At 42.8% G+C, this 24598-nt stretch overlaps 1 protein-coding gene across 1 annotated transcript in view; it reads left to right on the forward strand.

Annotated features, from left to right (window-relative positions):
- The window catches only part of LOC126481968 (L-lactate dehydrogenase-like), a 282518-nt gene that overhangs the window by 195701 nt on the left and 62219 nt on the right, over window positions 1-24598 (forward strand). The window contains exon 5 of the mRNA XM_050105932.1: window positions 19650-19767. Coding sequence (XP_049961889.1) covers window positions 19650-19767 — 118 coding nt within the window. The remainder of the gene's footprint in view (window positions 1-19649; window positions 19768-24598) is intronic.

The following is a 24598-nucleotide window of genomic DNA, read 5'->3' on the forward strand; positions in this document are numbered from 1 at the left end:
ACCGCAAGTCTCTAGAGGAACGGAAGGTTCCAAATGATTGGAAAACAGCACAGATAGTCCCAGTCTTCAAGAAGGGTCGTCGAGCAGATGCGCAAAACTATAGACCTATATCTCTGACGTCGATCTGTTGTAGAATTTTAGAACATCTTTTTTGCTCGAGTATCATGTCGTTTTTGGAAACCCAGAATCTACTATCTAGGAATCAACATGGATTCCGGAAACAGCGATCGTGTGAGACCCAACTCGCTTTATTTGTTCATGAGACCCAGAAAATATTAGATACAGGCTCCCAGGTAGATGCTATTTTCCTTGACTTCCGGAAGGCGTTCGATACAGTTCCGCACTGTCGCCTGATAAACAAAGAGCCTACGGAATATCAGCCCATCTGTGTGGCTGGATTGAAGAGTTTTTAGCAAACAGAACACAGCATGTTGTTATCAATGAAGAGACGTCTACAGACGTTAATGTAACCTCTGGCGTGCCACAGGGGACTGTTATGGGACCATTGCTTTTCACAATATATATAAATGACCTAGTAGATAGTGTCGGAAGTTCCATGCGGCTTTTCGCGGATGATGCTGTAGTATACAGAGAAGTTGCAGCATTAGAAAATTGTAGCGAAATGCAGGAAGATCTGTAGCGGATAGGCACTTGGTGCAGGGAGTGGCAACTGACCCTTAACATAGACAAATGTAATTTATTGCGAATACATAGAAAGAAGGATCCTTTATTGTATGATTATATGATAGCGGAACAAACACTGGTAGCAGTTACTTCCGTAAAATATCTGGGAGTATGCGTGCGGAACGATTTGAAGTGGAATGATCATATAAAATTAACTGTTGGTAAGGCGGGTACCAGGTTGAGATTCATTGGGAGAGTCCTTAGAAAATGTAGTCCATCAACAAAGGAGGTGGCTTACAAAACACTCGTTCGACCTATACTTGAGTATTGCTCATCAGTGTGGGATCCGTACCAGATGAGGTTGATGGAGGAGATAGAGAAGATCGAAAGAAGAGCGGCGCGTTTCGTCACAGAGTTATTTGGTAACCGTGATAGCGTTACGGAGATGTTTAACAAACTCAAGTGGCAGACTCTGCAAGAGAGGCGCTCTGCATCGCGGTGTAGCTTGCTCGCCAGATTTCGAGAGGGTGCGTTTCTGGATGAGGTATCGAATATATTGCTTCCCCCTACTTATACCTCCCGAGGAGATCACGAATGTAAAATTAGAGAGATTAGAGCGCGCACGGAGGCTTTCCGGCAGTCGTTCTTCCCGCGAACCATACGCGACTGGAACAGGAAAGGGAGGTAATGACAGTGGCACATAAAGTGCGCTCCGCCACACACCGTTGGGTGGCTTGCGGAGTATAAATGTAGATGTAGATTGCGCATGACGTCAAAATGACGCCACGTTTGTAGAAAATGTAGTTAAATGAGTGTTACTCTGAAAGATGATTTTCTTCCTTGGCAGACTTAGCCTTTTTTCGCGTTCTTTTGCTGTAGTTGGTCCAGGAGAGTAGCCTAATATTTTCTCGTAATTGTTTGACCAGTGGGAAGATAGTGTATCAGCAGAATCCCTTTCGCATAGCGGAAAAGTGATGCCTTTGCTTACTTTGGTGGAGGTGAATCCAACATATTTCCACTGCTTTGACTGTTGTTTTGTCTCTTGGGTATGGTACCATGTTTCATCTATGGTCACAAACTGATGCAAAATCTTGTTGGTTGTTGTGCAAACGAATCAAACATGTTCGGACATTGTCATTCTGAAGCATTTCTGATCCTGCTTTAAGATTTGCGGCACGCATCTAGCAGATAATTTTCTCAAATCCAGTTCCATCACTACAATGTGATACGTCCGTTCACATGACACCCCACAGCTTCAGCATTTTCTCGCGCCTTTAGTCGGCACTCTCTCACGACCATTCTGTGCATTTATGGCATGTCGTGACTGATCACTCCGCGTATCATCATCTAAGCTTTCTCGACCAAATTTAACCTAGTCAGTCCACTTGGCAACACTTGTATAAGAAGGAATGGAGTCCCCCACTGTGTTTTGAAAATCGGCATTAATTTCCTTTGTTTCATACCTCTCTTTAAGAAGTAGTTAATTAATGCTGGAAGCTCGATTTTTTCCTTCTTCACAAATGACTACACGGGAACAACAACAGGGAGACGTCCGCGCCACAGATCTCTACCGAGAGTACTGCCGCATCGCGTGTTTAATCGTAAAGGGGAACCTATTATTACACGGGAACCTCGATGCGGTGGTTGGGGTCAGTGGAACGCACGGTACAGGCGACTGGCTCGGAGCTGTTCTCGAAGTAACCGATTTGCGACAGTTGGTTGTGTCACCATGGTGCCAACTGCTGCTCAGAGCCATACGCCGAACACAGTGGTCTTCCCTCTCGGTAGCGCCACATGGCCGTCCGGAGCCCATGAATCTTGTGGCCGTACATTCTCGTGAGCACCGCTGCCAGCAATCATGTTTACCGGTTACATTCCTGCAAAGTCTTTTTGCAGTATCGCAGAAGGAACATCCAGCTTCTCGTAGCACTACTACACGACCTCATTCAAACTCAGGGATGTGTTGACAGTCGCGTCTTTGTCGTCTTAAAGACGTTCTTCGACTAACATCAACTTGCCACGTCCAATCTCAAAGGTAACTAACGCTCACGACCGTTACAGAGTCTGTTTAAATTAAACCTCATTTTCATCCTCATTGTGACGTTACTAGCACCACTCTTATGTGACTGGTGCGAAATTTGAATACACATAATCTTTCAGATGCAGAAACCCGCCTACCAAGTTTCGTTTACGTCGCCCAAATTCGTCTTGGTGTTACGTTTCATTTTCGTCAGTGTATTTCGTGCACGGCAGTAGAATGTCGAATATTAGCTAACCGGCGGTATAAGAGCGTCTGTAATCCGTATACTATCGTAATTTCGATACAGTTAAACAAGAATGTCAGCGTTTGACAAAACGGGCAGCCGTTTCAGAAGAGCTGAGGCCTTAGGCCAACTCCTGCATCTGGTGCGTTCAAGCAGTAGGTCCGTGTGGCCTAGAGGCCGACTGTAGTGACTGTCGAATACTTGTGTTGCCTGTAGAAGATCAACCAGCAAACTGAGAGCGACCGTTAGCTTTGGGTGCTATTTATATCTCGGCACTCAGTGAAAACAGTCGAATGTCCAGTGAAGGGCTACTTCTTACTCCCAACTTAACTGAGTTCGTTTTCACAACATTGAGAAGGCTGCTCGGACTTATTAAATTGCCAGACACTGACGACTTCCAACTGCTGAAGTCGTGTCTCTAGTATATACATGAAAAATCACCAACTTACCAATGAAAAGGAGTAACAACTCACAATGACTTTGGAAAAGCACCCCTATACATAAGTATCATCGACAGCCCTCGCATCACGCCTAAAATTATTAATAAAATTTAAGCGCTGATTAATAAATTCTCTTTTGTGTGTTGCTAATGATCTCAAATGCTTCCTATGCTTTAATTTCCCTAAATATTTATTAAATCCCGCCACTCTTAGAGAGTGTACCAATACAAAATGTGATTCAGAGAATCTACTACATATCGATCATTTAGTTATCGTAGACTCATCGGAATACTTGAAATATTTTCCACCCACAAACTTCTTTTAGGTGTGGGAAATTAAATTCCAGCTCGACAAAACTGGCGAATGTGCTGAATATTCCAATAATCAATACTTCAAACTCTTCAGTTTTCCACTTATCAAAGCCCCTTTGTGGGTAAGTGGATCGTTTCGTTTGCAGTTTGAGGCTCTTTCTACGTATTTGTTCATCCGATTGGTCAGAAGACTTGAGAGTACATCGCAGTTGTTGTTTGTGTCTGCCAGATGATCAAGAAGTTGAATCCCTTTTGCATCCCAGAATACGCATCGTAACGCCAAATAAAATCGGACCACATCTCACCCACAGCAACAAATTGTTAAAAAAACTGGTTGTTTTCTTTTCAAAACGGTCGAAAATTTGAATTTGATTTTAGTCATACTTCAACAAATGTGAAATTATTCTCCTTACACAAGGCAGCCTCATAAAAAGTTCCTTTTTCGATGTTTCCCTAGCCTTCGGATCCAAGGTTGCTAACGCACTCCTGTGCAGTGACGTTCGACTCGGAAATAAGCCGGTTCGAATCCAGGTGGTGGATGAAATTTTCACTGGCAGTACTTAGCAGGCAGTGGGAGGAGAGATGGTGTCCTAAAGTTCCTGATCACCTGTCTTTGCCCCAATGTCGTGGACTGAATTCCAAACCTTTCTGTAGTCTCATGAAATGAGGTCATTTGACACTGTTGATGGCGTATCCGTCCGTTGAATGAGGATGTTGAGCTCGGCGGCCTCCTTCGTGTTATTTGAGAAGAATAGGCTACGTGCTACCACCACGTCTCGCCCTGTCCGTTCTCTCATCATCGTCCTAAATACAAACGTAACACTACGCTGTACATGTATCCATTACACTTAACTATAATACATAAATACGCATCCAAGAAAAGGGACCGGTGTGCATGGAGGAAGAACATCCTTTCTACTAGGCAGCAGAACCCACCCCGACGGAGGTATAAGCCAACAATACCATGCAACATCTAGTTTAGTTTAACCTACGAAATCTTGTCGGTGGAGCTGAGGCTGTATTTCTTCAATAACTATTGTTTCCAAACCCAACCATATTTTATGTTTTTATGTTATTGGTTTCGACCGTTCGAAATTGACGTCTTCAAATCAGTGTGCCGCTCAGGAGGGCCATGTCACTGCGTTAGGAAATAAAAATTAACATAACAGATATACCAATGACGGTTTTCTCCAGACGATAAAAAGTGTAGTAGAGAAGAGTGTTGCGCCTTGGCACTCTTTCCAGACTTTCACGTCAAGCTAGTATGTAAATGACGGCATTCACTTTTTATGAGCTGCAGTTGAAGAAATTACTCCGTAAAAGTAAGGCTTGTCCAAATGTGAAAAAATGTTTCAAGGTACAACGTGGTCATATACCTAGGAACAAATATTCTACTGAAATTTAAAAGTGTTGAAAGCGATAAAAGCTTGTCAATACTGAATTTGATAATCTATCTGTTACATTATTACTCTACCACATACCAATAATCAGTAATTGAACTCAATTTAGTAGAAATATTATAGAAAACCAGTTAAAATTTCATTATAAACTGCCAGAAAAAATTAATACACCTGAAAAGACGGCGTCCATTTGATCCGATGACGGCGTATGCCAACTGGGGATAGTAGAGGTAGCGATAATGGTTTCAACGTCGTCCACCAGCAGATAGCGTTGTGCATAGTTACCTGGGCGGCATCAGTGTCTGCCCTTTAACAGGGAATGCACGCAGCCAGAAGGCTTAGTGTTGTACAAACGTGCGAAGCAAGCAGGCAACCATGCCATGGAGACGCTCTCATGCTTCCTGATCGAGTTTGAAAGGGGTCAGATTGTGGCTTTCCGAGTGGTGGGATGGTCCTTTTGGAGAACTGCCTTACAAGTTGGACGTGGTGAGTCAGTTGTGCAACTGTGCTGGTATCAGTAGTCATGTGAACATTCTCACACACATAGACGAGGTTCTGGACGTCCACGGAGCACAGACGCCCACCAGGATCGTCGTATTGTATGGGCAGCAGTGGTAGATCGCACAGCTTCCACAGCACAGATAAGGGAGCTTGTTGTGAACCGGTCATTAGCAGTGAGACTACGGGCATGCACACCTCTAATCCGTCTTCCACTAGTGCCACAGCATCGACATGCATAGCTCGACTGGTACCGTCAGAGGATCACTTGGAAGATGAAATGGCACGTCGTAGTATTCAGCGATGAAAGCAGGTTCGGCCTGCAACAAGTGATGGTCGTTTGCATGTATGACGTAGCCCTGTTGAGCACTGTCTCATAGAATGCATTCATTCAAAACACACTGGCCCCACCCTAGGTCTTACAGTCTGGGGTGCTAAAGCTGCAACTCTCGTTTACCTTTGGTGGAAAATGTTGTTAGATACGTTCTTTTGCTGTTCTTGTAACAGGAAGGTGACGTGTTGTTCCAGCAGGATAATGCTCGGCCCATGAAACGTAACGTGCTCTGCAAGATGTGCAGGAACTTCCCTGGCCACCACGATCTCTGGACTTGTCTCTAATAGAGCCTGTGTGAGATATGATGGGAAGAGAAGTGACTTGTGTGACAGGTCAACTAACATCTCTTACGGAACTACTCATGAAGCCGCTTTCACTTGAGACAGTATCAGTAATACCTGTAACTCACGTGCTCCGACGGAAACCCAAATGCCATTTTGGAAACACGTTTTATTGAACACATCATGTACATGCGTTGTGTGGTATGATAGACAATCAGTTGATTGAGGTGTTGTGTTACTGCATCTTACAGAGCCCTGTTATCTAAACTTTCTTGTAAATGAACTTCTAGCATTACTGGTAGAGGTTTCTTTCATAGTGATCCATGTCATTCATGGAAAGGCATGTATCACCTACGTCAAATATAGAGCTCAGGGTAAAGATGTCCGTGACCACAATTAGTTTGTAAACATCGGGCCACATACTGAGGGAAAGTATTACTTAACAGGTGCGGAGTCTACCGCTGGAGACCATTTGTAATCTCCGTGGAGCAAGGAAGATTAAAGGAGTTCTGGTATCATGGAAGACCTCCGGCACCAAGGAAGACTATTATGATGTATATAAGCGATTCTTGTTTTATACTATTCACAGAGATGTTGATGAGAGGTCTTTGAGACAGTAATATTACTTCGTTCTGGGAATAGTAACTTCCCATGTAACGTGTAGCCATTTATGAAAGTTTGTGACAATATACAGAGTTAATTGGAGCCAATCTGCACTTTATTTAAATAGAGAAGCAGTATTTTGTTTTATAGCCACTTCACTTATAGAAGTTCGATGCCGAGGAAGAAGAAGGCACATCATAGCTGGACCCTAAGATAAATCACAAGATTTGCGAGGTTGAATCTCTACACCAATCTAATAAGAGGGTGTTAAGGTGGCGGTGTTAGGTATCGCTGAATGGAGTAACAGGCGTTGCTCGAGAAGTCAAAACATCGCCACACAAGCTGAATACAGCAGTCAGCAGCCATTAAAAAACACTCCACTTTGACTTCAATGATGGGTATGTTCCTCCCGCATGACGGAACTCTTACACATTCCGATTGTCAGATGACAAATCAGCTAAATCTGATGGATGGGTGTTACTGGCCTTTGTAGCCACAAAGGTCTCCATACATTATCCCTTTAGATTCTTGTCTTTGGGGATGGCTGCAAGGTGGCGTATAGAAAGAAAAAGTAAACACGTGAGATGATTTGATCGTTCTGATCGTGCATAGTGCTCCTCTGCCCTGACCACCAGACGACCTCAGCAGAGCTGCAAGTGGTGTTATCAAGAAAACTGAAATCGTCTTGATGTCGGAAGTGGCATTTATGAAAATCTACTTTGAACTTAACCATTTGCCTTTGTTTAACACCTTCTGTATTTATTTGTGTCACTTACTATCGGCTGTTCTGTGCACGACCGTACCTAATACTTACTGATAGTGTAATTGCTCTTCCTAACCGCATCACATACGAGCAAACTAAAGTGCGCGTCATTTACGATGGCGGCCGAGTTTAGGTTCGTTCTGCGCATCCGACATCACAAAACACAGTCAGCCAATGAACAGAGAACGACGTTGCCAGAGTTCGACTTCAGTGCAGACCACAGACGAGTGTCTTCAGTTTTAGAAACATTATGTCATAAATAAAGCAATTGAACAAAAGCAATGTTTTGATAGCAGACTTTGTTTTATAGAAAGTTTGGAAAAAGCATTCTTTATACAAATTGCTTCATATTCTGTTAATTAATTAAGCCAAACAAGCAATAAGCCTCCTAATTCAGGCGATAGCAAGGAAAGGTGTTTGTATCATTCTCACTAACCGCTTTTTCGCAATAAAGAACAGCGGTAATTGTTTATTTTCTATTGTACTTCGACGAAACGTGAGTAATTGATAATCATACCAACAGTGTTTGTTGGTATTTTGCGTGATTTTTTAAAGTCCTCTTTGAGTTCTATTGAAAGACGAGCGGTGTCAGTGTAATGGTGAAAGTGTATGGCTGCTAACTGGATGGTTCTGAGTTCAAACCTTGTTCGGTGCTAAATATTTTCTTTATTTAAAAACAATATCAAAGTGTCTTACTTCATGAATTTTATTCGTTTGAATGTAACGTTTTGAAATTTCTAGTGGCAACTAAAATCGACCATACGGAAAGTATGAAAGTATACGCTATGGATTTTTACCTCTGTAAACTCTTCAAAATTTCATGCAATGGTTTACTATATTTAATGCTGCATGATAACTGCGTTGAACATCGAAACAAAATTAAGTCATTTATGGGGGGAAGGTATCAGTCAAGAAGATGCGTAAAAATCAAATTTTTGTGAAATCGAATCATAAAATGTGTCAAAGCAGTCGAAACACCATGTGTCTGCACAGGCGAGCAGTGCAATGACGACAAAATCGCGCACAGCGCGGAATTCGGGGAGCACGTCTCTGTAGCAGCGAAAGGGTTAATGCGGCCGTGGTCGCTTTACTTCATAAACTGCGCGCTCCCCCTTAAACGTAAGTTTGCGAACTATACTATGGTGCTGCTTCTCTTGGCGGATACAACTGGCAACGCAGTAATCTCCTGCGTCTGGGCGGGCATGCGCGAACCGCCAAGATAAAAGAATTGAACTATAGCTCCGTCTTTACCCGTGGTTGCTCATACTTGGCCTGTGCAATCGATCTATTATAATATCTGTAATTGATGTAGATGACAGAGAATCATGTTGATTAATGTTTATTAGAGAAAGAACATATCAGATAAATAGGAAGTTGTCCTACAATATTCATTTAAAATACAGACAGAAAATACCCTTATCGAATACAGTAAAGTTATTTTGGGAACGTTACGAGAATGGTATCAAAACCTTAAACTGAGTAGTTATCACAGATATGCGGGAATAAAATCCATTTCATAATCGCAGTACACGAAATATTCACCAGCTCAAAACATGATAGTTCAAAAATTAATTCACATTATACAGAGAGTAGTAACTCATACCTTGATTATTCTGAGTTCCATAACACAAGCAGAAAAAGTTAGTCCTGCAGTAGAGGAGACCTTTCGAAATGTCACGTCCCTTCAGAAGATAAAGTATGGTAGCGGCGTTCACCGTCCAGAATGAAAGACCATGATGATTAATACCACTTGTTACCACAGGCAGGTCTACCTCTTTTAGAACTCACGAAAAAGTCTCGTCTCCAGAATCTCTCCCTTGAGCTCTTCACTCCGAAACATATCCCACTCCACTTGACTCACATAGTGTTCCGCTGCTGTCTGCTTTTCCATTGGCTGAAGGCTGTGCCCACCAAAAATACATTGTTCTTCAGTTCTACGGATATCAGATATAATGTGAACCGACTTAACCACTTTCTGGACAAAACTAATATTTTGCAGCAATATTTAAATAAAGAAATGTTATAAACATTCAGTCAGACTCAGACCATTCACAATAAATACAAATAAAGTTTGGTCCATAAATAAATAAGACAGTTCTTGCGCAAGTGCACTCACGATGAATGACCACAGATTATCGTTAAATATAGTTTAAACAATTAATTCAGGCCTGTTTCTCAGAAGCGTCTTTTGGCACTCTTTTACAAAGATGGTGTCAGCTAACATGTGATTGACCACTTCTTAAATTACTATGATTTTGTATTATCAGTTATAATTAACATTTAACTAAAGTTACTGGAAAAACAGTAAACTGTTCACTAAATAAATATATAAGTATGAGAAAATATGAGGTATTCATGCTGTATTAATCTGCATTGTGCGATTGTGGAGGATACGATGTTCTGACAAATATTTGCATAATGAAAAGACATAAAAATAACATAAATCGGAAAACAAAAGAGAATGCAATGATAGTGCAATGTATCACCTGGGGTATCATATGTTGAAATCGCATGAAGCGTTTAAAAGTTCAGAGATTCATTGTGAAAATATTTATTCACTGTGAAATATTGATTTCTGTAGTTCTAAACGCATTGAAAGTATTGTTGTGTCGTTGGATGCATCTCATTTTTCTGAGTTCACAGATATGTTAGATTTGCTTCAATTCTCGACTGTGAATCATTATAGATTGTCAAAGAGCTCTAAGAACCCATCTTTCAGCTTCTGCAACACTAGGCCATTGCTTGGAGAATAGCCGGCCTTCTTAAGCGATCGACGCGTCTTTCCAAATTCCCCGTGCCAGGATTTTTCTCATATCGGGCCATTTGCTGACGCCCTTCCACCTCACTCGCCTGTACCCTTTGCTGCGGCTTACCCAGCCGCGGCGCATTGGCGAGGTGGCCACGCCACGCTCTGAGTCCCAGGCCCACAAAAGTAAATCCACTTTACCTGCTACCAACACAAGGTGGTCAAATCGCTCGCCTACAAGTGCGTAATGTTACAATTGTGACCTATAAAAATGGGACACATGTTACATAAAATATTTTATTTCAAACAATCTACACTATGATCTAAAATATTTACAGTTCTTCCTGGAACACCTTGTATACAGGGTGTCCCAGGAGGAATGGTCAATATTCAGGGCTATGACAGGAACGGTCAATCGAAGCAAAACAGTCTAGTAAAAAAGGGCTCTAAAATGCATACCTTGAGAGCTATGAGCACGTCTTCATTTTCGATGCTGTGGAAAAAATCTCTTCTACTGCAGTCTCTTTGCTTTCCATTTTTCAGTCGGAGATAGTATGGACAATATCAGGAAAAAATCGTCTTGTAAACACAGATTCTAAAATGCGTAACTCAAGAGCTATGAACACTTGATTAGTAGAAGAAATGTGTTTCACAGTATCGAAGATTAAGAAGTGCTCAGAGCTCTTTATATACGGAATTTAGAGCCCATGTTTACCCCACAATTTTGCTTCGAACTGTCGTTCCTATCATATCCCTGAATTTTGACCATTCCTCCTGCGACACATGGTACAGAAGCGCAATATCAACAGCAAGTCAAACTCTGCTACGAGTCCCTGTGTAGGACCTCATTCTTAACGGGATGCTTAATATCCATTTTATCTCCTTCCTTTCGCTTGAATCCCAGTAGGGAGCATACAAAAATGCAGCTATAGGTGATGCTTACTTTGCTGTCGGAATGCATTCTAACAAGGAATCCCTTGAGTGCGAGGCCTCACAACGCTAATGATGTTTACCGCATTCGACGCTCCTCATATTGTCTTCCGTACAACCACCATATTGGCTGCTAATGGCAACAGGGGGTGGACTGAAGATATCCAACGCTGAGCAAAGCATGAGGCTTCGGAACATAGTTGAACTGCTTGCTCGACGATTAACTCACAACAGTGCCATAGTGATAGCTGTGTTGTTACAAAATGGAGCAATTGCAATGATGAACAAAGCAAACATTGCATTATATACAACAACAGTTGCCGAAGTTGACATCTAGTCAGAAAGGAACACAACGAATTTCGCAGAATAAGAAGTGGCATCAGAAATAGTAGCCTTTCTGCAAGGTGAGTCGTTGGAATGCGAGCTGTCATACAAGTTCGACCGTGCGGTCAGTGTGTATGAGGAGTACAATGATGACGATACGTGCTTAACAGGTGAAAATGATATTGAAACAGGTGTCGAGCCATGTAGTTTCTTGTCGGACAGCGGACCACAAATTCGGTCTCCAGTGAAACGTAACAAAGAACTATCGTTGCCCAAGGAGCAGATTCTAAACATAATTACGTTTATGGAGATCATCCGCAGCATAGTAAAAAAAAAATTATGAACAGATTTCAAATAAGTCCGCAGCAAGATGACAGTGTAGCGCATTTGATCTACGGATATATAAGGAGTACAAGACACACTTGTTACAAAAACTGGTGTTTGTGCGTTTCAAAAATGCTCGATACAATTCACAGGACGTGCATGATAGTGACCTAGTACGTCATGAACATCAGATTGCTCCCGACGTAGGTTACAGCGACTTCAAGGGAAGCAGTGAATGGTTGCATAACTTCAAACAGTGGTACAGAATTGGAAGACTAAGATAACGAAATTTCAAACAAAGCGTCGACTTGATGAGGCACAGCAAACTGCGGAAGCTGCCCGAGAATTTGTAGATGAGGCATGAAACTTACCCACCGTTCTGTTAGGACTTTGTTTTCTACTATGACCAATCGGGACTTGAAGAGAAAATGTTTATAAAAAGAATCTTGGAACTTAGAGGTACCAGGAGAGTTGTATCAAGATCAACTAACATCCATACATTCGTACCCAATTACGCCGACTGATAATCTGGATCGTAAATTGATTGGAAAGATATTTATTGTGCTATGAGAAATTGTAGGTGTTCTGCCCCCTATGATCCTTTTCGTGTGCATGATCTTGCAAGGGCAATGGGGCATATTTAGGTCACAGCACGCACGAGGGGAAAAACTGCAACTATGGTTCAGGTACTGCTTTTGGCCAATAGCTGGTCAAAATAATTTGTTATTCCTGGTCTGTGTATCAAAATCATACTTCCTTAGAGCAAACTATCCCTCCTGAAAAGCGTGTGATATTGTAGTTCTTACCACCTGGAACCATTGGACAAATTCAGTCTCTGGATGTTTGGTATTTTCCGGGCTTATAAAACATATTATCGCACTACCTGCAGCTACGTCTTAAAGGACAGCCAGGTTCACGATAAGCTCCACGACAGGCTGTTTTGGCATTCAGTTGCATACTATCACATTCCATTAGTTCTCATCACCTCGTTACATCAATATGATTCTACATGCATTCTTCAAGAGTGGGTTCTTGGCTGAACGTTCTCCGGTTTGTAACTCCCGAGGAGTCTGCCTTTGATCTTGATGGTGCGAACCTTTCTGACCACCGTGGCGCGCCATTTTTCTTTCGGTGTTCATGGTGCAAGTTAATGGTTTGTTTTGAACATTACTTGAACGTCGACAGTGTCCATTTTGTGAAGTATAATACATACTTCCCACAGAAGGTTGTTCGCTGCACTTCCCGGGCACTGATTTTCTTTCGGTCATCTGATGCACATGGTGAGTCATTAGAAGCTAATATTTTTCCTGTCGTATTTGTTAACACAACACATCCAAATGAGCCTTATTAAAGATCGAACTTGCGACCTCTCGCTCAAGGGTCTCCTTGTAAGACACAAAACACGAAGGAATTATCCAAATACGACGGAAATCGGTAGTTTTGAAGTATATGTACAAACAAACAAAATCTGAGAAAATTTGGGTGATTTATTCAACAAAACGAGCTTCACAAATTGAGCATGTCAACAACTCGTTGTTACACCTCTGGCCCTTATGCAAGCAGTTATTCGATTTGGAATTGATTGGCAGAGCGGTTGGATGTCCGCCATAGCGATATCGTGCCAAATTCTGTACAACTGGCATGTTAGATTTTCAAAACGTCTGTCTGGTTGGAGGACCCTACCTATAATGCTCCGAACGTTCTCAATTGAGGTGACATCCGGCGATCTTGCTGGCCAAGGTTGTGTTTGGCAATCATGTTTGGCAAGCACGAATACAAACAATAGAAAGTTTCGTCGTGTGCGAACGGGATTGTCTGCTGAAATGTAAGCCCAAGATGGCTTCCCATTGAGGCAATAAAATGGGGCGTAGAACATCATCGACGTACCGCTGTGCTGTATAGGTGCCGCGGATGAAAAATGGCTCTGAGCACTATGGGACTTAACATCTGTGGTCATCAGTCCCCTAGAACTTAGAACTGCTTAAACCTAACTAACCTAAGGACATCACACACATCCATGCCCGAGGCAGGATTCGAACCTGCGACCGTTGCAGTCGCGCGGTTCCGGACTGAGCGCCCAGAACCGCCCCGGATGACATCCAAAGGGATTCTGCTAGGAAGAGAAATGGCGCCTCAGGCTATTTCCAGGGAAATGGCTCGGGCGTGGAGGTCCAGTTGTATGGCCACCGCTTTCACCTGACCTAAATCCCCTGGATTTCTTCCTGTGGGGACATCTGAAGTAGCACATGTACTCTACTCCGCCGCCGAATGTGGAAGAATTGGTAGCGCATGTTCATGCTGCTCTTGTTACTGTGGATGCACCTTTGGTGCGAAGGGACCAGACCTGTATGATCCGGCGAGTTGTGCAATATTTGGACATGGAGGGTTGTCATTTCGAGCATCTGTAGTTCTGAGGCCAACGTATTCTGTTGTGAAGGTCATGCGGTTTTTATATGGACACTGTTATTCTCACTGGTTGCTAATGTGCGACGTCTGTATTATAAATGACAAGTAGACGTTGTGTTATTGTACTGTGCTGTCATCTTCAGCATTTCGAAACTGATATTGTTTTTGTAGTTATTCTGTCCTATGACAGATCATTTGCTTCAACTGCCTATTTCTTATTTATCTAACCACGTATTTGTTATGTTCAGCGTTACAAAATGTTGTAAATTTAGGATACGCGTGACCTAAGAAATGGTGTATATTACAGAACTAAAGGTCAGAATGAAATTATCAAATAAAAAAAAATGCGCCCCAATCCAGGATCGAACCCTCGACCTCCTGCATGATAACCCAAAACTTTATACACTGCACCAACAACCAAAATGTGCTGGTAGAGGTAATCACCATATATGTAGTCCTTTTTCTGCCATATACTTTCATAGTGATAGGGAAAAAAATACAATACCAAAGATAAATTGCGGTGTGTTCACGTGGTCGTGATTCAGCTTCACCACAGACCATACTCATTTGGCCTTCGCCATTCACTTCACATGATAAATGCCCTTGGAGCAAGGGAAGCTACTCCCTAAGATAGTTCTTCGAGAATAGAGTTGTCAGTTAATGTAATCCTCTCATGTATATGATGCCTGAAATTTAAGTACAAGAGGAGTTTTTCCAAAATGTTTGCAGTCTAAAAGTGGTCGTGCTTAATGTTCTTGGGACTAACGATTTAGCTAAAATCACATTCACCGAAATATTCATAAAATTATCATCACTGAACTAGTAGTGGAATTTTCTTTTTTTGGAATACAGCTGCATATAAAATTTATATCTTAAGTAAATCAATACCTAATTTACTTTAGTAATGAATTACCTATTTATTTCACTCTTGTTTGTTAATGGCTCTTTGTGCTCGGTCAGAAGTTTCATTTCACAAGTAACTAATGATTTATTCCATGCATGAACCTTGCCTCTTCTTCAGCTGTTGGCAGACCAAAAACTGGTTAACCTTTTTGTTTGCAAAAACCTTCAATGCAGTCTACGTTGGAAAAAAGATTTTTTTTTCTTTTCATTTATGAATTTCTGACGACCTTCCAGCATGGTTTTGTAGTTGCCACTGTTGCTGATACAAAGCTTTTAATTTCTGTACGCAGTTTCTCAACTCCTGTGTCGGAATTTGTAATTTTTTCAAATAACTCCGCACCTCCCACTAGCTACTATGGCACTTTGATGCGTCGTTAAATTACACGCTATCAATATGCAAAGAAACTATTAATGTTGGTTTGTCAGACGACAGTTCACTTCCAGTTATTTCATGGTAGTAATGCCCGTGCAAATGTACCGGATGTTATAATGAAAGTGCCGCTACTTGCAGATCTCCAGTGTGGGCTGTAATTATCGTATGGCAGCGAAACTGGTAGCTATGCTAATGTGTTAATGCAGAATCGATTTTCACTGGAAAAAGTCAATTCCAGTTTTTGCCACCAGGTGCAAATCTGCACGGCATCTCGTTGACGTCTCTGCTGATCATATTGAACAAGTTGTGTAAGCAGCTGTTAATAATGACATCAACATTATGCACTGTTTCGTCGGCCCATATGGCTGGCGACAGTCAGGTTGGTACTCCACCGCTGTCTGTGGCGTCTCCAGGCAAGTCTTCTATCTGGAATCTCATTGTCTGGATTAGAATTGTCTTTATTGATTAGTATCACTTCGAACTGAACCCCAGTGACCAGTGAAGACGTATCTGGGAACGCTGCAGACAGCAGTGGGAGACCAACCTGACTGTCGCCCGCCATACCATCCGACAACCAGGAGTGATGATCTGGGGTGCCGTTTCTTTTTATAGCAGGATCCCTTCGGATGTCATCTGCGACAGTCTTATAGCATAGGAATAGACCGACGATATTCTACGCCCTATTTTGTTGCCCTTTATGGCAAGCTATCCTGGGTCTACATTTTAGCAAGGCGATGTTCGCTCGCACACGGCGAGAGTTTTCATCGCTCGTCTTCGTGCTTGCCAAACACTACCGTGGTCAACAAGGTGGCAGGGTCTCTCCATAAATGAGAGCGTTTGGAGCCGTGTGGACAGTGCTGTCTAACCAGCTCGGGGTTCTGAACATCTAACGCGCCAATTGGACAGAATTTGGCAGAATATTCCTCAGGAGGACATCCAACAATTCTATCACTCAATGCTAAGCCGAATAGCCGCTTGCATAAGGGCCAAAGATGGAAAAGTGCATTATTGACGTGCTCAGTTTGTGAAGCACTTTCTCTCGAATAAATCATCGAATTTTCCTGAAACAGCAATCTTTTTTTGTCTTGAAATGTGTATCACACCTACCGATTTCCGCACCATTTGGATAATTCCTTCGTGGTGCATCATTTTTTGTCTTAGAGTGCTCTACGTCCAAAATAGAATCATACACTCAACTATAAACAGTAAAATGTCATCACGCAATTAATTTTATTAAATTAAGAATACACCTGCAGTTGCTTGAAAGTTCAATAATCTGGAGTCTTTTTTTATGCGTAAAATTATATATCTGCTGCGCTTGCCTTTGGCACGGGAGAATCATGGAAAAAACAATTAAGAGTCACAGTGAACAACAAGAAACAGAACTTTCTAATTTAATTACACATATTAGGCATAACACGCATGTTGTTTCTACTGTATCAAACATAACTTTGAAAATGTCAAGACACAGCCAAAACCACAGGATAGAAATTTGAGACGCTTCGGGCAAAAAGGAAATCAAACAATAACAGCAAACAGTTTACTCTTCATGTCAGTACAATAAAAGATATGACAAAGCAGCTCAGTCCAATGCTCGTAGATCAGAAAACTACAACTCTATATTGATAAAGCTTTCTAAAATAAAAATACACATTCACACTCTTTAGCGGCAGGAGAAACGTCTCAGCACATTCTTTTCTGTACTTTATCTAGACGTAAATCTAGCACCTCTCGGCAAAAAAGAAAAAAGGCAGTCTCAACTTTTAAGCAAGCTATATTCAAGATGGTGTAAGAAGAACATTGACAGCTTTCAACTCCGAAGCGCTAGCGGCTGCAGGCGGAAACAGTAGCCGTCTACGGAACTTGGACAACATTGAGGCTTTTCCAGAGACAAACGTCTTCTTGCGTCTCGCATTACGTTATCGGTTGAGGTAGGTGCACGAAGCTGCCGTGCTCGACCCACAACAACTATCAGGGATCAACTTACGCCGACTCAACTATAGACGATAATAGCGCAATTTCTTTCATAATATAATAATGACTCCAAATTTAAACGGTAACATTTTTGAGAATTTCCCCCTAAAGCTGATGATTAACTTATAATTATTATCATCTACTCACGGTGAAACCGAAATTCACCGACAGAATTTAGAAGGTTGTTCAGGGATATTTTATGAGCATTTTGGTAAAATTGACCTTTGGGTGGCTCGTTACTGTGTTAACTCCATTTCATTTGACTTCTTACCCCCATCAATCTTTTTATCCGTGTCCCACGGAAAATACGCCTGCAACATGTGCACGCCATCGACATTTGCTCCGGTATGGAGATACCAGTACAAGTGGCCACGGTATGCGCTGTGTGCCTTGTCTGAAAACAAGCGTGTTCCATTCGCTCACGATAGTGATACTCATTTCACTTTTCACCCTGAAGTACCGCTCAGTTTTGTGTCGGGTCTGTTTCATCTGAGAGATGTTACGTTACTCCGAGTTTCCAGTTGTATGTTTTGGTGACTGCATGCTACAAGGTTTTTCGCTGTTGTGACGATATTTTCACAGAACAATGGTAACTGAATAAATCATAATTACATTATTACTCAGTAACGAGCCACTAAAAACCACGCGTCCCTTGTATCAAAATAGTGCAAAAATATTCCTTAACGACCTACGAAATTTTCTTTGTGGTGTTCGCGTCAGGTTCACCCTGTATACTTAAGATTAATGAATTTTGTCAGTTACACCATGAATTGTGGATAGTGAACTCGGGAACTTCTCTTTGTTAGCTTTAGTTCTAGGTAGTTTACACTTTATTACTACCAAAACAATATAACTGGTTTTTGTGTGAATTTGGCACTGCCTGACAAAAAGAATGTTCAACACCTAGAAAGGGAGGAGGAAACGAAATGGAACTTCACAGGTTGAGAGGATATGTAACGTTATTCAAGTGATTACAAAATCGAGTCACGTTTACTAAGAACTTGACAGCATGAGCGCTCTTATCAGTATGACATTGCACTCCTTCTGGCCTGGTACGGTTTGGAAGGGTATCATAATGCCGTTGTATTCTCTCCTGAGGAAAGCTGGCCAGCAACTGTTGTAACTGGTCCTTGATATCCTGAATACTGGCACTGGGACAGACTTGACGTCCGAGCAGGTCCCACACATGGTCTATTGGGGACACATGTGGGGATCCTACTGACCACGAGAGTATCTCAACATCACGCAGACAGTTCATAGAGACACGTGCCATGGTGGAAGAACACTGTTCCGTTGAGAAGTGGTACCACGGTACTGTTGCAAGAGAGGTAACACATAAGGTTGCATAGCATTGAATTCGCTAATCCGTCTGGTGCTGGTGATAGTACTGCTAAGGGATGACACAAGAGCTAGAAGTAAGTTCATTACTTGGTCTCAAATGAGAGTGAATGGGTTACAGTGAGTTTGGTGCACAATATGGTGGTCCTTCTGCGTGGTGACCAGAGGTGATTGAGTGGAATATTGGTGACGTGTGTGCCTGTCCTCACTTTTCCATGCAGTCTAAATCGAGCCACTGTCACATCAGAATTCACCACAAGTCTGATATTGCACGATTCGACCAGTTGGCCAAATGGAGACCCACACTGCTGATAACGCAGTCTTACACAAGCGGGCGGCATCTCCATGTCCTTCGTATGATCATACCAACAACTGATTTTGTTCAAGCAACTTATGTATTCTACCAAACCTTGTAAGAACACTAAACAAAAACATCCTTAATGCACCTTGGTTGTCGTTCTCTTTGTCACAAAGAGTTGTAACTCTATACATTTACATTCCCGCTGTCGTACGTGTATGAAGTTACACTACATGACTCTGCCGCTGGGGTGCTTCCCATTTTTTTCCGTCGAGCGGTGTATATTTAGATAAACAGTGCCATCGCATTCTATCATGAATCCTACTGGGAAAAGAGACGAGGATCATGTTTTGGCATTTGAATTGTTTATCTAAGGTCATCACTTGCGCAGGGAATTTTATCGAGTTTTGCCGTCCTTATCTCTACGGCGAACTACCCGACATTTGTGAAATTTAGAGCTTACGAATTCAGATTTGGAATCTGTGCGTGACGTGTGTGCTTGTTGCGTGCCGCAGTGCCCGTGTGGTCTGGGGTGAACGTGGCGGGCGTGCGGCTGCGGGACCTGAATCCCTGCATCGGCACCGACAAGGACCCCGAGAACTGGAAGGAGCTGCACAGCCAAGTCGTCGACAGGTGCGTACCGAGCTCTCTACCATTGCTCATTTCTGCCTTGTGCTTCTCCCCGATGTATATAGCACGCAGCATTTCGTGCACTTTCAGGTTTTTTTTTTTTTCAAATAATATTACATATAGATACGAGTTATAAAATTTGAAGGAGAAAGGGACGCGAGCATCATTGCAGTTGAGGTACAGCAAGTGGCTGTTCCCATTGATGTTCGTGCGCATCCTTCATCTTTTGCAGCAGTTGTTAGGATAGCACAGGAAAGTGGAATGGGCGACGGTAGTCCTCGTGAGATCGATTGAAGGTAGTAAGGAAACGGCGAAACACAGTGGTATTTCGGGTGCCAGAACGGAAAATACTTTTATAATATACGTATGCATCTACATCTATACTCCGCAGGCCATCTTTTCGCGAGTGGCGGAGGGTGCTTTATGAAACACTGCCACTTCCCCTTTTTCCTGTGCCAGGAGGAGGAGTTTAGTGTTTAACGTCCCGTCGACAACGAGGTCATGAGAGACGGAGCGCAAGCTCGGGTGAGGGAAGGATGGGGAAGGAAATAGGCCGTGCCCTTTCAAAGGAACCAGCCCGGCATTTGCCTGAAGCGATTTAGGGAAATCACGGAAAACCTAAATCAGAATGGCCGGAGACGGGATTGAACCGTCGTCCTCCCGAATGCGAGTCCAGTGTGCTAACCACTGCGCCACCTCGCTCGATTGTTTTCCTGTGCCAGTCGCATATACACTCATGCTCATAAATTAAAGATAATTGCAGAATATGGTGCCACACAACGTGGCACTACACAAAACTGGTGGTAATAACATAGGGACGTAGGGAACACACACGACACAGATCTGTAAGTCCACGATATTGGTGATAAGTTGAGAAAAGCGTCCCAAACACGTGCTACAAAACGCCACTGTTTCCTGCTCATGTACCCAGACATCAATATGGGATATGATCACCATGCACACGTACACAGGCCGCACAACGGGTTGGAATACTCTGGGTTAGGTGGTCGAGCAGCTGCTGGGGTATAGCCTCCCATTCTTGCACCAGTGCCTGTGGGAGCTCCTGAAGTGTCGTAGGGGTTTGAAGATGTGCAGCGATACGTCGACTGAGAGCATCCCAGACGTGCTCGATGGGGTTTAGGTCTGGAGAACAGGCAGGCCACTCCATTCGCCTGATATCTTCTGTTTCAAGGTACTCCTCCACGATGGCATCTCGGTGGGACCGTGTGTTATCATCCATCAGGAGGAAGGTGGGACCCACTGCACCCCTGAAAAGGCGGACGTACTGGTGCAAAATGACGTCCCGATACACCTGACCTGTTACAGTTCCTCTGTTAAAGACATGCAGGTGTGTACGTGCACCAATCATAATCCCACCCCACACCATGAAACCACGACCTCCATACAGGTCCCTTTCAAGGACATTAAGGGGTTGGTATCTGGTTCCTGGTTCACGCCAGTTGAAAACCTGGCGAGAATCACTGTTCAGACTATCCTGGACTCGTCCGTGAACATAACCTGGGACCACTGTTCCAACGACCATGTACTATGTTCTTGACACCAGGCTTTACGGGCTCTCCTGTGACCAGGGTCAGTGGAATGCAGCTTGCAGGTCTCCGGGCGAATAAACCATTTCTGTTCAGTCGTCTGTAGACTGTGTGTCTGGAGACAACTGTTCCAGTGGCTGTGGTAACGTCCGGAGCAAAGCTACCTGCAGTACTCCGTGGCCGTCTGCGGGCACTGATGGTGATATATCGGTTTTCTTGTGGTGTTGTACACTGTGGACGTCCCGTACTGTAGCTCCTGGTCACGTTTCCTGTCTGCCGGAATCGTTGCCATAATCTTGAGACTACATTTTGTGGCATACGGAGGGCCCGTGCTGCGACCTGCTGTGTTTGACCAGCCTGAAGTCGCCCTAGTATTCTACCCCTCATAACGTCATCAATATGTGTTCTTTGAGCCATTTTCAACACACGGTAACCATTAGCATGTCTCAAAACGTCTGCACGCTTACTCGCTGCACGGTACTCTGACATGCACCAACACACCTCTGCGTATGTGGACTGCTGCCAGCGCCACCGTGCGACGACCGCAGGTCAAATTCACTGCGTGGTCATACCCCAAGGTGATTTAAATCCGCAAACCGCCCACCAGAGCTTTGTTTCACCATGTGTCAGCATTATCCTTAATTTATGAGCATGAGTGTAGTTCCTGGGTAAAACGACTGCTCATAAGACTCCACGTGAGCTCGAATCTCTGTAATTTTATCTTCGTGGTCTTTCCACAAAACACAGTAGGAGGAAGCAATATATTGTCTGAATTTCTCGGAACTTATACTTTTGGAACTGTAACAGTAGATCATACCGGGATTCAGAACGCCACTCTTGCAGACTCTACCACTGCAGTTGACTGAGAAATCTCCGTGACGCTTTCACGCTTGCTGAACGAACCCGTAACAAAACGCGCTGCTCTTCTTGGGACCTTCTCTGTGTCTATCTGGAGTGGATCCCAGACTGAAGAGAAATATTCGAGCTACTGTTCGTAAGCTACTTCCTTTATTGATTCCTGTGGTTTCTTCCAATGAATCCGTCCGGAATCTGCCTTGCCTCTGATTAATTTTATCTAGTCCTTCCACTTCAAATCGCTCCGTATACATACTCCTAGATATTTTATGGAAGTAACTGCTTCAAGTGACTATTCTGCAATAATGTAAACATACAATAACGGGTCTTTCTATCTATGTGTTCGCAATACGTTACATTTGTTTAAGATGAAGGTAAATTGCCACTCCCTGTATCAAGAAATTAAGAAATGAAACAAGCGAACGGAAGTTTTCATAACGATCAAATTGGCATTCGGAGTCTGTCGGTACAATTTTTTAAGTTCTCCTAGCTCTTTCATTTCCTAAGTTGCTATGAGAATCTTTACAAACATTACTTAGTGGTTAAGAAATACTGTTCAAAATATTGGCATACTTGTGTTCAAGTGAAGTTTAGTGACCGATATCCGAGCGTTGTGCTGAAACGATTCAAGAAACTGGTTTCGCGTTCCGAAGGAGATGGATTAAAATTGAGGCTATAGCATATTGATTGTTGTTTTTCGTGGTTTCCCTAATTCAGTCAAGACGATACTTGAATTATTCCTTTGAATAAGGAACAGATGCATTCCTTTCATCTCCTTGACCAATCTTTTGCTCCGTGTCCATGATTTCACTGTTGCGATCAACTATAAGCTTCCTACCATGTATGAATAGCTTTTTACGCAGGAATCTGGACATCGGAATACACCCATATATCTCACCAATATAAAATCACTCTTTATACATAGCCTGCTACATATTTAATTAATTAGTTTAGTTCCCTTTGACAAAGATGACGATTAAATTCGACCATAGCCTACTAAGAGAAAACGTCCCATTATTCGCCTAGAATAGCTTAGGCAACCATGGAGAACCTAAATTTGGATCACTGTTTGGGATCTAGGACCCAAATACTCCTGTGGGCACATCCAGAGTTTGAAACACTGCGCTACCTCGCTTATTTTTCTTGGAGCGTCAGTCTCCATCATTTCTGCCAATCTCTTAATCTCTGAGTAGCACTTGTACCGTACTTCCTCAATAATTTGTTCGATGTAATCCGTTCTCTGTCCTCACCTGAAGCTTTTACCCTCTATAGCTCCCTGTAGTACCACGGAAATTATTTGCTGATGCCCTATCATCTTGTCCCGCCTTCTCGTCTGTTTTCTATGTGTTCCTTTCTTCCTCTATTCATCTACAAAATGAGCTGATTTTCTTGTATCTGGTTTTGTTTAAAAAATACATATTTTATGAACGGATTCTACATTGATTAAACACAATTTTCTTTGAAACATCCTGGCAGAGCTAAACTGTGTACCAGATCGCGACTCAAATCCGGGACCTTTCCTCTTCGCGGGAAAGTTCTCTACCAACTGAGCAACACGAGCACAATTCATGACACGTCCTCACAGCTGTACTCACTACGTCATCTCCTACCTTCCAAAATTAGAAGAGCGTATTTGCGTAGTGGTTACAACACTGCTTTCCTGGCCGGCCGCTGTGGACGAGCGGTTCTAGGCGCTTCAGTCCGAACCGCGCAGCTGATACGGTTGCAGGTTCGAATCCTGCATGGGGCACGGACGTGTGCGATGTCCTTATGTTAGTTAGCTGTAAGTAATTCTAAGTCTAGGGGACTGATGACCTCACATGTTAAGTCCCATACTGCTTAGAGCCATTTGAACCATTTTAACTGCTTCCCTGATGCATGTTGGAAGGTGGAGATGAGTTACTGGTGGAAGTAAAGCTGTGAGGAAGAGTTGAGTCGTGCCTAAGTGGCAGAAACGGGAGGAAATAAGGGAGAAAAGGGTAGCTCAGTTGGTATACCTGTTGCCCGTGAAAGGAAAAGATTCTGAGTTCGCGTCCAAGTCCAGCGTACAGTTTTAATGTACCAAAAAGTTTCATATCAGCACACACTCCGCTGCAGAGTGAAAAATTATCATGGGAGAATTTTTTTTTCAGGTATAATATTCATATAATATTTCCTTTCCTCTTACGAATATACACTGCTGCCTGTAAGGGGATTCTAACCTTTGTTTTCAAAGACAAATATATGGTAAAAACTAAAGCTAGCTCTCTCTTTCTCTTTCTCCCTCTCTTTCTCTCTCTCTTCTCACACTCACACAAAGACATAGAGCCGACGCTGACACGAATTTACACAGCCCATCAGTAGTAACATGTCCTCACACCAATAGGCAGAAACATTTTTCCGCAAACAGTTACAACTAACAAATGAGTATTAGCAGAAAGAGAAACGACGTT

The sequence above is a fragment of the Schistocerca serialis genome, chromosome 5 (assembly GCF_023864345.2).
Source record: "Schistocerca serialis cubense isolate TAMUIC-IGC-003099 chromosome 5, iqSchSeri2.2, whole genome shotgun sequence".
Taxonomy (NCBI): Eukaryota; Metazoa; Arthropoda; class Insecta; order Orthoptera; family Acrididae; genus Schistocerca; species Schistocerca serialis.